General features: G+C 37.9%; 1 protein-coding gene across 1 annotated transcript; it reads left to right on the top strand.

The window, feature by feature from the left end:
* Positions 1 to 203: 203 nt before the first annotated feature.
* Positions 204 to 16,025, top strand: LOC143850213 (endo-1,4-beta-xylanase 5-like). Its single transcript, XM_077359476.1, has 8 exons — positions 204 to 253; positions 1,340 to 1,735; positions 1,838 to 1,880; positions 10,614 to 10,836; positions 11,914 to 12,077; positions 12,320 to 12,418; positions 13,692 to 14,462; positions 15,661 to 16,025. Exons 1-8 carry the CDS (start codon positions 204 to 206, stop codon positions 16,003 to 16,005), a joined length of 2,091 nt encoding a protein of 696 aa, XP_077215591.1. The 3' UTR covers positions 16,006 to 16,025.
* The last annotated feature ends 611 nt before the right edge of the window (positions 16,026 to 16,636 follow it).

Raw genomic sequence — 16,636 nt, 5'->3', positions numbered from 1 at the left:
GCAGTGATAATGAAGGTAAGCTTCAGATCTGAAGCAAATGGATGTAATGACCGGACGGATCTCCGGCGGTTTGACGGAGAAAAGAACTCCAAAGACTCTCTCTCTCTCTCTCTCTCTCTCTCTCTCTCTCTCTCTCTCTCTCTCTCTCTCTCTCTCTCTCTCTCTCTCTCTGTTTTATGGTTGAAGTTGGAGGAGCAGCGGCGATGGCGGTGGTGAATCAATGGTGGTGGAACACTCCGGTTGTCGGATCTAGGTAATAGCAATGGTCAGAACTCCGGCAATCTTGTCGAAGAAGAAGACCGAGGCTCCCTTCTTTCTCGCACAGATCTCCTTTTATGAGATCTTTCTCATTCGATCTCTTTCTCTCTTCTCTGCCAATCGGAAATGTAGATCTAGACGTAAGATAGAAATCTTGAGTTTTTATGAAAGACAGAGGTTAAAAATAGGGTTTAATGATGAGAAAGGAAGATGAAATAGTAAGATCTAAGAGGTGATGATGTTTGCCGGAGCTTCGATTCGTCGGCCATGGATGCAATCACCGGAATTTGGCCGGAATTGTGATCGAGGAAGAGGAAGTTATCGGAGAGTTAGGGTTTCAAAGGGAGAAAAGAGGGGGAAAATGGGTGTTCACAATCTCTCTATCTCTCGTTCTCTATTGTAAAAACGAGAAATGATGAAAAACCCCCTGATCTCGTTTGCTTGTGAGAGTAGCCAAAGCTCTATTTATAAGATTTTCAAGTAATTTGTAAGCCCAATTAGTTGTCTTGGGCCAACCCCTATGCATCCTTCACTATATTTTGTTAAAAAGGTGGTGGTACAAGTAAGAAGAAGGGGGTGAAATTCGAGCTTTTCTCTTATCATTTACGAAAATGGTACTGGCACACCCCGACAGGATGTTTCACTCCTCTTTTGCCCTGGTTAACTCGGTAATGGCTAATGCACCCCGCTACTGCACTACTACTACAACTCGGCCCACCTTAAAGGGCATCTCTCATCAAATTTTTTGAAATTTTGTGGAGACCTACTGGGGACCCTAACCTACCCTAAGATGAAACTTGGGACCTTAAATCACTGATTTGATAGGGTTTTCTATTCAAAACAATGGTTTAGGGTTCTGTCAAAATGGGGTGTCTACTGATGCCCCTTTTTGGCAGAGCGTGCTTGTCGCGCGAATGTCAAAGCTGAAAAGACGTCACATTTTGACCGGCCCAAGATGACGGGTTAGAGGGAAAAAGTATAAGAAAAATGATTTTGCAGAGATTGAATGTTTGGAGAGTTGGGTTTTAGCTCAAAGGCAGGTGGGTTTTCCTTTGAAGCAGGGGTTTTTACTCAAAGGCAGGTACTCTCAAGGAGACACTGGTTTTTGCTCAGAGGCATGTGTTCTCAAGGAGACTTGGGTTTTTGCAGGGATTCTTTGCACGGAGGAGGGCGGATGGTTTTTTGCGGAGGCAGATGGTTTATGCTTAGAAGCAGAGGTTTTTACACAGAGGCAGATGGTTTATGCTCAGAGGCAGAGAGTTTTGCACAGAGGCAGATGGTTTATGCTCAGAGGTAGAGGTTTTTGCACGGAGGCAGATGGTTTTTGCACGGAGGCAGATGATTTATGCACAGAGGCGAATGGTTTATGCACGGAGGCAGATCGTTTATGCATGGAGGCGAATGGTTTATGCACGGAGGCAGATGGTTTATGCACGGAGGCAGATGGTCTCAGGAAAAAATTAGTTTTTCGCTCAAGGTGGATGCTTTCAGGGAGAATTTGGTTTTTTGCTTAGAGGCGGGTGCTCTCAGGGAGACTTTGGTTGTTGCTCTCACTGAGACTTTGGTTGGATGCTCTCAGGGAGACTCTGGATAGAATGATGAGACAGACTCTCAATGAAATGGTGAGACAGACTCTCAAGGGGATAACGAGACAGACTCTCGATGGAATAGTTATCTCTTGCCGAGAATAATTGAGAGTGCATGATATGTGCTGAGAACAGAATTCTAGTAACTTGACGGGTATTTCAGGTATTGACTATTTTCAAAAGGTGAACAACATTCTGCTTAGGTTTTGAAGACTGTGGGAGCTAATTCTAGACTCCATTGGAGTGATTGATTTTCTGATCATTAATTTTGCTGAGGATGATTTCAATTGAGGAATTTGGCTCAAAGTAACAGACTCAAGCATCTCTTGTCTCTATCTGCTGAGAATAGTTATCCCATTTATCATTGCGTGCTTAGTATCTTTTATGACCTGATAGGTCATAAAAGATGCCCCTAGTATGAGGTACTTTCATGACAAAAGTCTTAAGAAAACAAAACCAGGATAAGTAGAAAAATTTTGTGTTTGTATGGGTTCTTTCTTTGGTTTAGTGGTAGGATAGTGTCCACAATGGCTGAGTCTGAGAATTTTTCTTACTGCTCACTGTTTGAGGCTTTGATGTCTCTGGTAGGTCCAAACAAGATGCGTTTTGACTCTAAACCAGGATCTACTATGAGTTTTCTTTTCATTTTGGAAGGTATATACCCATTTACTTTAGTACCAGACAACTTTGGACTTCGAAAGAGAAATGGGTAGAAATGAGGAACAGACTTCCAAGAACTCGATCAAAGAGGGTTCAAGTTTCTCAATAAACTTGACTCACTTTCAAAGGACAACTTATATTTCAAAACTCGACTAACTTCTTTGATTCACTCTAAGACCTGATGTTTTATTATTATTTTATGGTAAGGCTAGCTGCTCGCAAAGTAATCTCGAAGACTATGTCAAGAGGCTCTAATTTCGTCCATCAGGATTTCCGTCATGGTTATTATCCCCTTCGGATTGCTCAGTTTCAATGCCCCTAGTTTAGGGAGCTATCAAAGTAAGTCTTGCCAACACTACTTGGATTCCGGGATCTTGCCCTATTTGAAGACTGCTTCTCCATCTCATTGATTTCTCTCTTTGCAAGAAGTCACAATTGATGTCTTCCAAGGTTTCGGTCTTAAAGACCGCTTCTCTTGACATTTCCCTGGATCACTTGTAATACTCAAGCTTTGGAATTCTTCATGAGTAAGGAATTCCTTTCGTATCTCATCAACATTCTGTCTATGGGATCCTACCTGCCTAGAGATTGCTTCTCCATCTCATCGGTTCGCTCCGTGCAATTACTCATGACTCTTGCTTTCCAGGTTTCTCGTCTGACAAACCACTTGTCTCAGTTTCTGTCTGGATTGCTCACACTACTCGAACCTTAGAATTCTCCATGACCAAGAACTCTTTTTATATCTCTTCAACTCGTTCTTCATGGGAAGTCTTTGCCCTTGACTAGATTGACTCTTCAATTTTTCAATCCAGCAGACCACTACCCTAACTTTTGCATAAGCCAACTCCTTTAGTTGTCGACTTAGCAAAATGCATGACTCTAGGCCGCCATTTCGGGTTTTCAACCTAGTGGGTCTTCAGACTCTCGTTCTTTTCTTTTCTTTCTATTTTGGTTCTCATTTGCCTTGAACCTGTGCTTGTTTTACCAGAATAACTTTCTAGGTGGGCTTAGGTTCAAAAGGGTAGTATATTTCTTTGGTTCAAACGATTTGGACCGAATCTGGTCTAGCCAGATTGCCTACGTACCCCAAAAATGGAGGATCATATCCGCGTAGTTTGTTTTGGGGTTTAACAACGAATGGTTTAGCCTTTTAGCTTCAAAATTTTGAAAGGGGGATGATTTAGTTTATATCCCTAAGGTTGACTGAACCTGAGTTGATCGGGTTGCCTACGTACCCCTGAAGAAGTGGAGATCAGGTCCACGTAGTTCGGGTGGGTAATGCCCCTGGTTTGTTATGTGTTTGAAAGAAATGTTTAGTTTTAAATTTGCGGCTCAAAGGTTTGCAAATGGTTCTTCTGACGTTAGGATTTTGGCATTTAAAGGCTCAAACGTCAAAGGATGGCCTCCTGGTGTTTTGACGTGCAAGCTCTTTAGGAATAAGGTTCAACGGCTCTGAACATTTTTGTCTAGTAGTCTAGCGGTATTCTTGGGCAAGACTTCAATCACAATGCTCCACTCTCATCTCAGGATCTTGAATTTATGCTCAAGATTCTGCAACTCTCATTTGTCTCGAAATGTTGAAGACAATTCCCAAGCTCAACCTATCTTATAAACTTTATCTTTCGGGTCTTTAATATTCATAAAGAGTTGTCTTAGGGACACATTCTGTTCTCCTTGTCTTTCTATCACGCTTTTCTTTCTTTTGGATGTTCTTTCTTTTCAATGTTCTCTTTCTTTTGGATGTTCTCTTTCTTTTGGATATAGGAACTGTCCTTACTCCTCGTATGCTTTGACTTGAAACTTCATAGCCCAGGTATTCTTTTTGGGCTCATGCTCTATGAATACAACTTCATTATTTGAAAGTCTTCTCTCAACTTCTCATCAGCTTTACTGGATGTCTGATGCTTCACTCTCTTGAATTTTGATTTTCGACTGAGGTCTAAAGCTGATGGAATCTTGCTTTGCTCAACGACAGGGCATTCACCCAGTTTATCCTTGTAGGATCAAGCAGGACTACCTTAAACCCCCTCTAAATAGGTTTATCAATTCTTCGCACTCCTCGGAAGATAAAGTTTTGGCAATCCATCTTTCAAGAGTTTCAGATTTCGATACCACTATTAATAGCTTCAATTTTCTCTTTGAATGGCTATGCTCGACACTCTTCCTCTTGTTTGACCTTCTTTCAGATCTCGAGAAAAATTTTGTCTGCATTCTCATCTGAGAAGGGTGTTTTTTATTTATTGAGACATTAGATCTAAGAGTGAATCATAGAACACTGATAACGCTAGAATCAAGTGTTTAGTTCAATGGAAATTTTAAGTACATTGATGATTTTTGGACGCACCTCAATAGGCTCTACAAGGACTTGACGAAGAACTGGACTTTGACTCAACGAGAAAAACTGACAGCAACATCATGCTAAAGTTGATATTGACACAACTAAACTTTACCAACTTTGAAAGTAGAGGATTGGTGTATACCCAATGAAAGACAAGTTTCAAAACATAGGACACTTCTTCTAAGGTAATGAACTAGCATTGAAGGTTCACAGATAGCATACCTTCCTCTATGATAATGATCACTACAGAGTTCGATCCCGGAGTAGGAATCTCAGAAAAGGTATCCCCACAAGGCCTAGGTTAAGTGAGGCAATAAAAGGCTATGTTGGCTATGTAAGGGAAGTAATAAATTGCCTGGATCAAATGTGTTTGAAAATGGTTAGTTTTTTGGAAGGATAGTCATCTGCTGGACTCAGACTTTTGAATTAGAAGCACATACACTATATCCATAGTCATAGGATAAAATTCTGAACAAATCGAGATAAAAGCGAACTTGAGCACATCAATAGGTATTTTGAATTGGAAGGTCAAAGAGAGACTGTCTTATGAAGGTCAAAGAAAAATAGGCAGTGATAACATAACCTACACCAATAGGATTCCAAGGAATCCTCAATCACTCCTGTAAGTCTTCTTTGGATATGACTGTTCTCTTTTGGGTACAAAAGAATAGGAACAATAAACACCCCTAATCTAAATAGTTTTTTTTTATCTCAGCAATAATCATGCACTCATAGGATAGATGGGCAAGATTTAACTAATCCACTAGTGATCACGATATAAGAGAGGTAAACCCATAATAGAAAAACTACGGATCAATTTATGTACAATAGATCAAGGAATAGATTATGACTAAAGAGCCAATAATCTAATTACAATCCACAGAATGGATAAATAGAAAGAATTGATTAGATTAAGAGGGAGAACCTAACTAAGAGATAAACCGTAATCTAATAATGTAGAATATGGATCCATGATACAAGTATGAATCAGATCTATGAACAAAGGATCAAGGAATAGATCATAGCCATAAGGATGGCAAATAGAAACCACTGACCAGATCGAAATCTGAAAGATGGACTGACAGATGCAATTGATTGGATTAGTTAGGAAACGAATTTGTCGCCACTAAAACCTTTTAGTGGTGATCTTAAAATATTTAGTGATGATTATTTTTGCCACTAAAGAGCTTGTTTCTTGTAGTTAAATAAATGAATTAGCAAAGATCATACCCAATTTGGAGAGCTCGCATTATTCTATTGTACAATCTGATATTCTCAAGCCGATTATGACATGCATAATAAAGTGGATAGCAGAAAAACAGCTTGATCCAATAAAGGAGATTGCAAGATCTAAGTTAGAGAGCTTCGACTGTTCTGTGGTACAATCTGATAGTTCTAATCAAATTCTCATGTCCATAATAAAGTGCATATCAACATTCAGTTCAATCCGACAAGGACAAATACTCAATCTGAATCAACAGTCAAGATTGATTGTTAAACGATGGTGTGGCTCGCATGATCAAATTTGGAGGGCTTTCAATGTTCTGTTGTATAATCTGATGATTCTGATCTAACCACCACCTCCCCCCCCCCCCCCCCCCCCAATTCAAAACGAAGTGTAGAATGAATTCCATCTCAATGGAATGAAGTTAATTTCTCATTTGATTTGAATGGACGACCAAGATCGATGCTCGATCAAATCACTAAATACCGTTGAAATATTACTGCTAGAGGGCAATGATTTTCATCCTTAATATAATACCCTCAATAAAGTGAGAGGTCTTTTGGGTACAGACGCCCGTGTCAATTGTACATTAATAACTACTTTTCCATTAAAAACTACACATAATATTCTTGATAAAATGACAAACCTGCTTTTATTTCATGTGGAAGTATTAGGAGGGATGTTTAGGATGAACTTGAGACAAACGTGTCATGAATCATGATATCATTTTTCCGTATGGAAACACTTCCAACATGGGATTTCCTTAGCAAAACGTGATTCAACCAAAAAAAAGGATGGGAAAAATTCAACTTAATACGCTATCGGTTCAAAAAAAATGTAGTCAAAAAACGGAAACACAAAAAATGCATTTAAAATTTTCATTTATAATATATAGTGGGGGTAAAGTTTGAAAGTTGGTCAAAAAACGTACTTAATACGTTTAAAACGCATTTTAAATTAATGTGTTTAAAATGTTTTCCTAAAAATAGAAACAGGTTTTTTTTACCGTAAAAGTTTTAAAAAGAGTGTCAAACAGCAAGCCAATAAAATGAGTATTTAAAAAAAAAAAAAAAAAGCCGTTTCAAACGGCATTTTGCTAATTATGTTCACAACATGAGATTTGGTCTTTATCTTCCAAACAAAATATCGTAGCAGCCCTACTTTTGTATGATGCTGATCGTATTGTAGGGCCTAGCAGATGAATGGTTTAGATCACCAAAATCTTGGTAAAAGTCCAATTTCAATATCTTGTTCGCAAGTTGGGTCTTCACATAGTTTGATCACACTCCAACTTGAGGGGGAGTATTTGGAAGGTTGTGATTTCTTTTAGAAAGAAACAATGATCCTAATTACATCGTTGTACATATTATTCGGGATTTGCTAGGGTCCATTGCAAAAGGCATTTCGCAGAATGTCTGTTGCATGGGAGAGCAGCCACCTCATGAATAATGACAAAATCAATTGGAAAGTGAGCCTATGTGGCCGCTCTATCATGCAACAGACATTCCGTGAAATGACTTTTGCGATGGACCCTAGCAAATGTCTTATTGCTAGGAAGGTTGGGTCTTTGTTAGAAAGACACAACAGTTAATGAGGAAAGCTTGCTTATTGTACACAGAAAAAGTTACAAATCTCTGTTGGTATTATTAGTAACAGAGATTATTGGTGCTGACACCACGTGATACGTACACTAATATAATAACCCTGGTTTAAGTGTCCAAATTATCCTTGACATTTTACATTTGACATTGACACAAATTAAACCCATGTAGATAAAATTATCCTCTAATATCTCTACAAACTTTCTACTTTTAATTAATTAATGAAAGTTAAGGCCTTATAAACCAAATGCATGAATCTGAGTTTTGAAGTATTTACATATATAAAATTTATTTAGTAGATATCATGTTTTACTTTTCCTTTTATAGCTTTGTAAATGCAAACTCCTTTGGTCTTTGTATTAGAATATTTGAAGAAAATTCCACGTGGTTAATTAGTTTTGAAAAATTAGGGCCATTTTAGACTTCTCACCCCTAAAACTTTCGTTGACATCTTTGGTAAACGGGAAATGCTAGCGTCCATCACAAAAGGCATTTTGCGGCTGGTCTGTCGCATGTTAGACCACCCACCTCGTGAATGGAGACAGAAGCTTTGCAAAGTGCCTTTTGCGATGGACCCTAGCAAATCCCTTGGTAAACATATCTACACGTCGAAAACACTTAATAAAATACCCTATTTTGTTTAATTGACCATAGTACCCTTGACAATTTCATATTGACAATTTAACTCCATGCATGTTTTCAATAAAAAATAATCAAAGATAATCCAAATGAATGGACGTGATTATTATTAGTAAATTAATTAAGAGGCCATTTCTAAATTTAGTCAAAGATAATCCAAATGCAAGCTAAGAAGATATTGTCAATGTAACAATTGCAAGCTAAGAAGATATTGTCAATGTAAATTACTTACAGAAATAGATAACTCAAGAATGTTGTCTTTCTTTCTTTCTGTGAAACCAACTGGAAAAGACTCATTGCTTCTGTCTATATATTGGCCTTGTTTGAGGCCACCAAATCGTACTTTATCGTTCTCTCCATATCTACTGTAATTCCATGTTCTTCTCCTTCCCTACTCATGTTTTTTCTTTTCTTCCATTTCCATTTTTTTCATGTAAGATTATTTGATATAGACTGAGTGTTGTAAATGGATTTTCAGGTGTCTTAGAGAGATGGGGAGTTTCTCAGAAAATCATATATTTCTTGTGTTAATAATCTCCATTCTCTTCACAGGTTTGTATTTGTTGAATTCAAACATTAAGTGTTCATTTTCTAAGTTAATAGGGGGTGTTTGTAAAATATTAGACTATTAGTCTCTTTTGGGTGTTCTTAACATTTTAGAGTGGTGTGTTTTAGTACCTTAACAAAGAGAGAGCTTAAAACCTAATTAATTAGAAGTTGATATGTCGATAAATTTGACAAAACCATGGTTGTTTTGGTAGTTTAGCAATTGATTAAAGTTATATTTTACCTTTTCTTCCTTTTTTTGGCTATTTTAAAAAGTTTTGTGACTGTTGCAGGGAACATAGTTGATGGGTTATCTTACGATTATTCAGCAAGCATCGAGGCAAGCTTTCTTTTTGTTTTACTTCGCTTGTGTATTTTCTATTTATGAAATGTCTAAAATGCCCTTACATTCGCTATAAACTATTCGTCATTGAAGAAAGAATAATGATAAGTCATTTTTTATAAGATATTTTTTCCCAATTTATTGATTAAAAATTTCGTCGAACTCCGATGAACCTTTTCCGGTGAAAAGTGATTGAGGTGGCAAAATAAATTCCTATGTTGGTTAAATTCCTATGGCTCGAAAAAGCACAATAAATTGTGTGGTGAAATCATGATGTATGATCAATTGGCAAGTTCGAACGGCTACGATGAAGGGTTGCGATGACCTCTATAAGATCATTTCCTACACATATCTGCTCCACTGTCGTACAACAATTTTGTTATTGGAATAAAATCAAAGATCCTTCCTTTCCATCTCTCATCTTCATCTTCCATTTTTCTAATCTTGCTTCATCTCTGTAATACCATCATTTTTGGCACTAAGAGTATTTATTCACGGAGAAAGCATCTATAATTTGGATGGTTAGAACCATCCGATGGGGTTAGCGTCGATTTTCTCCGTGGATGCTCTACAAGATCAACGACCCTGATTTCACTTGCTTGTCTCCATGTGGGACCCTAAATCTGCCTGTTATCATTGATCCTGATGCTTAGTCATCTATTGAAGGGCACCGATCAAATAGTCCAGATTTCAAGATCACCTAGATTTCCCTAGGGGGTCCACCAAATCAATGGCCTGGATCGTCTTCACATCAAATAAGATTTCTTAAAATAACATTATTTTCAAATAAGGACTAACTTTTGTGATTAGCAGCTAGTCCATAGTATCGTGATTCATTGAATTTGGAACACTACTTAATTACTTTCAAGCATCTATTTAAGGGATCACTTTGATTTCCACGGTGGGGCCCACCAAATCAATGGTCTGGATATCTTCACATCATCAATGTGCGTATGCATACATCAATTTTGAGCAAAGGCTACCCAAATTTTTTTTTTTGGGAGATGTTATTTTCACCCCCTCTGCAGTATGCATTCGCCCCCCTTAGAACGTGAGCAGTGGGCAACTTTAACGTTTTTTTAATGTCAAATCATGCTAAAAGGGGGGCGGCTGCGTATATCATCGCCCTTTTTTATAAGGGATTTGCTAAGCTTCATTGCAAAAGGGTTTTCGCAGCTGGTCTGTTGCACCAGCCACCTCGTGAATAGAGACAAAAGCTGTTGTCTTCATTATAACGTGGTGGCTGGTCTGATGTGCGACAAACCAGCCGCGAAAACCCTTTTGCAATGGACGCTAGCAATTCCCTTTTTATAAACAAACAATCTTTACTGTGGAATTCGGCTTGTTTGCTCATTCAAAGTGGCAACAAGTTACAGTGGAAAAATTCTCTCTAATTTGTTGTGACTTTTTTATCTAGTGTTTGGCAGAACCTCACAAACCTCAATATGGAGGAGGCATCTTGGTTAACCCGGAATTTAACCATGGTTTGAGAGGATGGTCAAGATTTGGTGGGGCCAAAATAGAGAGGAGATTATCAAAAGCAGGCAACACTTTCATTGTGGCCCATAGCAGAAATAAGCCATATGATGGTTTTTCCCAAAAGCTCTACATGCAGAAAGAGATGCTCTACACTTTCTCTGGTAATTTGTCTACTCCATAGTCAGAAATTACATAAGTTTTTTGCTATTACACCGAATAATTGCTGTTTATACTCGGTACACGACCCTCCTATGGCCCCACAACTTTCAGAATCTCGGTGGGCCCATTGTCATGGTTGTATTTTGTTTAGATCTGTAATTTAAAATGAGGGTGTAGGCCAAAATGCGGCCAAAGCAAATCTTACTAGACTTAGTAACGCATGGGGAAGCTTGGATTTGAATTGAGGCGGCAAAACAAGCAGCAGATGGCTTGTTGTAGAGATAGCAGCAGGTGGCTCTCTCATAGAGGGTCAAAAGAGCATCAGTGGCTCCTTAGGCAACTAGCCACAAAGCTAACTTTTATTCACCAAATCTGAGATCTTTGAATCCGGTTACAAATTTATAGTAACTTAGGTGGTCGAAACCAACCCAAACACAAAAGGCAAAAACCGACTAATCTTTCTCGAATCTCTCCTAAAATTTCTCTAAAACAAATCTCCAAAGATCTCACAAATCGTCCAATTCTACGTTTTAAAATCCTTAACAAATTCAAACTCCTAAAATAACTCTAACTTCCTAAAACTTCTCTCTACCCAAACGAAAACTTTTAAAGAATTTAAAACCCTACAACTCTTAAAAGTCTTAATAGTAGTGACCAACGTGGACCGTTGATCGAGACGCCGTCTTATATCTTCCTATCCGAGGGTCTTGAACGATCCAATTAAGGTTCTGACAATCTCAACCGTTGATCTCCGTGATCGTGCAAGATGCATCTGCATCACTTAGGACAATGAGATCTAATACTTGGTTGACACGGGTGTGTAAGAGTCAAAAGGTGTTAGTTAATTCACCTTCTAAGGCAAAAACGAGTACTAAAAAAAGATTGTGGGCTAAGGTAAAACGGAGAAGACTCCGACAAGTTTACAATGACATGGGAGTCTTGAAACTAGTGTATACAGCATTTAATCAGTGTACACACTATAGATTGTATTATAACTCTTCATAGTTTAATTTTATATATTAATCAAGTGAAGAATATTTGACTTAAAAGCTATACTAAGTAGGATAAGGTTATTCCAGCTTGGGTGCAGATCAGTGAAGGAAAAGCTCCGGTGACCGCCGTATTGAAGATGGCCAGTGGTTATAGGCACGCCGGTGCAGTTGTTGCTGAATCCGGCTGCTGGTCGATGCTTAAAGGTGGACTTACTGTAAATATCTCTGGCCGAGCTGAACTCTATTTTGAGGTAAATATCTTTTTTACTGATCGAACCAAAAACTAGAATCATAATTATTCATGATTAGTTAATGATAATTGGCAATTTTGTAATGTTAGTGTTGGAATCATACTACGTCGTTTATACGCTGAATTTCGGTGTACTGTTTAATTTTTTTCAGCTTGGAGATGAGATTGGGTGGTGTCTTTCACATATTTCATGAATGAATGCAAACTCCTTGTAATTAATTTCTTCTTTTCTTACTTCTTCAGAGTAAAAATACAGCTGTGGAGATTTGGGTTGACAGTGTTTCCTTACAACCATTCACAGAAGAGGAATGGAGGGCCCACCATGATGAAAGCATTGAGAAGGTAAAAATTGGACCATAAGATCGTTGATGTACACAGTTCATTCGGACAATTCTTATGGTCTAATGGCTGACCATTTTATCCACGGTTTAAAAATTTCCATATCAATCCTCAACTGGCCCGAGTTGACTAGGTTTTACTTTGACTGAGTTCTCGTACGAGTCCAACTTTAAACCTGTCAAGTCAATAAAGAAATTCCTTTAACTCGCCCACGTTAATGAAAATTTGACCAGTAACTCTTTCTGTGCTAGTCCGAATTTTTTCAAAATTGGTTTTGACAAACCTTTTGGAGTTTTACAATAGGATATTTGGTTACAATTATCTTATCAAAATGATTTTTGGGGTACTTCCAAATTCCAATCAAAGGTATTAGGCCCTGTCCGATGGAGCTGCGTGAGGTGCCATTGTAGTCACAAATATTTGCCTCGCAGCCTCAGGAATTTCTAGGGAAGTGTAGATTTTTTTTTTTACACTTTTAGGTTTTTATTGAAAACAAAAAACAAAAAAGTAAATTATTTAAAAATATATAATTTAATAAAAAAATTAAAATGAAAATATCGTGAAATTATCGCAATATTCAATGGGATCTTTTATCCTAGTCAGAGGAGAAATTACCAAATGTCTAGCGTTCCCTCATGCTTGGCGCCAATGAATTTTTTTTATTTGAGAAAAGAAGAAGAAGAAGAAGACCATATGGAATATGAATAATACGTAATAATAGCATGACACTTCAAGTTCGATATGACCAAACTATTATTGTTTTTTTTTTTCATAACATAACATGAGATTATATATCGAGATAGTAGTATCAAACAAATGTTATTTCAGATTTGATCTTATGTATTGGGGGCCATTTCAGCGTCACAAACCTTTTTTTTTTTTTTTGCTTTCACAGTCTCTTTCTGATATTTATGTTATGAAAGAGTACGAAAATGAAAAAAAAAAGATCATTTTTTCCTTATTTGATCGAATCATAAAAAAAAACTTTGGGATTGCTAAATCACAGACGAGATTAAATATATAAAGCAACGGAACCATCATAGCCTTATCATTCATGATAAACAATATGAATAAAAATATCATGATGTTTTTAAAATATAGGGATTTTTTCGGGGTTCTGTCATTTTATCAAAATGTTGGAATAAAATACCAATATTTTTAAAAAGTAGAAGATAATTGTGACTATGCGTGCATTGTATCATTTTGACTAAAATATCATAGATAATTACATGAAAATCTCTAATAACCCTTACATTTTTTTGTTTGATCCAAGCAGACGCGTAAACGAAAGGTTCGACTCCACGCCGCCAACGCCCAAGGGAATAATCTTGCCGGTGCAACCGTCTCCATCACGCTCACAAAGGCGAACTTTCCATTTGGTAACGCCATCAGTAGTAAAATCCTCAACAACATTCCCTACCAAAATTGGTTTACTTCTCGGTTCTCGGTGACTGTTTTCGAGAACGAACTGAAGTGGTATGACACTGAAAACACCCCCGGAAAGGAGGACTACTCGGTCCCCGACGCCATGCTTGACTTCGCCGTAAAGAATGGCATTGCCGTAAGAGGACACAATATCTTTTGGGATGACCCCCAATACCAACCTTCGTGGGTCATGTCCCTTTCCCCTGATCAATTGAGGGCTGCGGCTGAAAAGAGGATCACCTCCGTTGTTTCGAGATATGCCGGAAAGATCCTCGGTTGGGATGTTATGAATGAGAATTTGCATTTTTCGTTCTACGAAAGTAAGCTCGGAGCCGATGCATCGGCAAATTTTTTCCAGCGGGCTCACCAACTCGATCCAAGAACGACTATGTTTATGAACGAATATAATACCATCGAGGAGAGTGCGGATAAGACAGCGGCGCCGGAGAACTACCTTCAGAAGTTGAGGCAGATTCAAAATCTTGGTCCCACAGGAATTGGATTGGAGGGACACTTTAACACCCCTAACATTCCTTATATGAGATCTTCCATTGATACTCTTGCTGCAGCTCATTTGCCCATATGGCTAACAGAAGTGGATGTTGCAAAGAGCCCAAATCAGGTACACTTACTAGGAAAATTATATTTCCACCCCCTTTTGTTTGTCTTTTTCATCAATATATTCACATTCTTAAAAAAAATCGTCAATTTTTTTTCCTCGTTTTAAACTTTTAAAACACTCTATAGTTCATAAAATCTCGGATTTTTTGAATCAAATAGAAATTTCCCATATTAAATGCTAATTTTCTGACAGTTCGTCAATTTATATTATTATTGATTAACAGCTAGAAAACCCACTGTTCACTCAGGCAACAGCCAACCTGCGAAATGCCTTCTATGATGGTCCCTAGCAAATCCTATATTATTATTATTATTATTATTATTAAATCTCTTGAGAAATTCAAAATTATTTTTAATATTGGAATTTATCTCATCTCTTAATCTATTACAGGCACTTCACGGTTGATCAAAATTCAACCGTTTCTTTCGCAACATTGAAAAATTCAAAAACATTTTCCTTCAAAATTGAATTTCCATAAAAAAAACAACCCATGCAATTGCTGTGGTCTTTTCTTATTAGAAGGTTTTTCAACTTGCTATTAGCATATTGTAAATAGAAAAGCATGTAAATTTTTTCTTGAAAATTTTCCAACCGCTTGCCAAATATTTCCCAATTTTAATTTTCTAATATTTGGGAATTATTCTCCAATCCGAACTTTGTAGCTACAGTTGCACCAATGACTACGTAATTTAGACTACGCATGTTCTTTTGACAAATTTGTCATCGTTTTGTTTCCTCGTAGTGTCAAAACACTCCCGTGTCATTGACTCCAGGGGCGGAGGCACATATAGCCTGGCGGTGGCCCCAATGACTTGTAAAATCCCTTTTAAGTGTATTGCAAAATCCTTTTTATTACAAAAAGTTGGTAGGCGGGCCCCCCAATGACCTATGCTGGCAAAGTGTAAATTAGTCTGGCCCCCAAGTGTAAATTCCTAGCTCCGCCCCCGGTTAACTCGCTACACTCCTTTACTTTGGCCCGTTATTGTCCGAGTCCGCATGCATTTTGCCCTTCTTTACTTTGGCCTGTTATTATCCGAGTCTACATGCATTTTGCCCTACAAAGTCAATAAATACTCGTTTGACTCTCTTTGACCACTTAACCTATTACTCGGCCACGTCACTTCAAGTCAACTAGGGTTTGCTTTGACCATGTTTTGACTCACATCTGCAACTTGACACATTGTACTTTCCTCTACAGGCACAGTACTTGGAACAGATTCTGAGAGAGGGGCATGGACACCCTGCTGTTACAGGGATCGTAATGTGGGCCGGGTGGCACCCAGAGGGCTGCAACAGGATGTGTTTAACGGATAATAATTTCATAAACCTTCCAACAGGGAACGTCGTGGACAAGTTGATCAATGAGTGGAGGCCCACCAATTTGGTGGGCACCACCGATAACAATGGTTTCTTCGAAGTCCCGCTCTTTCATGGAGATTACAATGTGACGGTCCTACACCCATCAAGCTCATTCACTAAAGCAATGAAGGTGGCAACACAAACTCAAGAAGAGGAAATACTTCATGTTAAATTGTATGCATAAACAGTTTTTTAATCTTTTAATTAAGCTAGTGGGAAAAAGTAATTCATTGATTGGAATAATAAAAGGAATCAAGCTATTGGAAATTTTGAGGCATTTTATCTTAGGTTTACACTTCCGAAAAAATAAAGAGGGACGTGGAATTGACCGACGATAGGAGCTCACTTCCTTGTCTTTTCCACATGTGGCACAATATGAGATTTAGTCCTTATCTTCCAAACGAATTCCCATTTTGCTACAGCCCTCTATATTTTATACTCATGGTTGCAAGAAACGGGAAGACTAAGGGGGGATAAGGTCAAGAAAAGTTTCTGGTATTAATTACAAGTTATTTTCATAGAGAAATCATTAATTGCTACATAATATTTGCAAGAATTATTAAATATGCATATAGTAAAAGTTTTATATATTTGTAATTTGTATTAATATTTTAGACTTCGATGCCCCTTAAGCTCGATCGGTTGGGAAATTGTGCAATTGTATTAACATATTGAGGAATGATAGATGCAAGGGCTCTATTTTTGCAAGGGCCATTCTTAATGACGTGGATCTATTCAAGGGCCCTTCTTTAGCCCTTGCATAAAGAGGGCCCTTGCATCTATCATTCCTTCTTTTGGAAAATAATTGCCATTCC

This window comes from Tasmannia lanceolata, unplaced genomic scaffold, assembly GCF_043159265.1.
Source record: "Tasmannia lanceolata isolate RefF3 unplaced genomic scaffold, GAP_Taslan_0.1 ptg000018l, whole genome shotgun sequence".
Taxonomy (NCBI): Eukaryota; Viridiplantae; Streptophyta; class Magnoliopsida; order Canellales; family Winteraceae; genus Tasmannia; species Tasmannia lanceolata.
The sequence above is the reverse complement of the archived record's forward strand: the minus strand, read 5'-3'. Positions and strand labels throughout refer to the sequence as shown.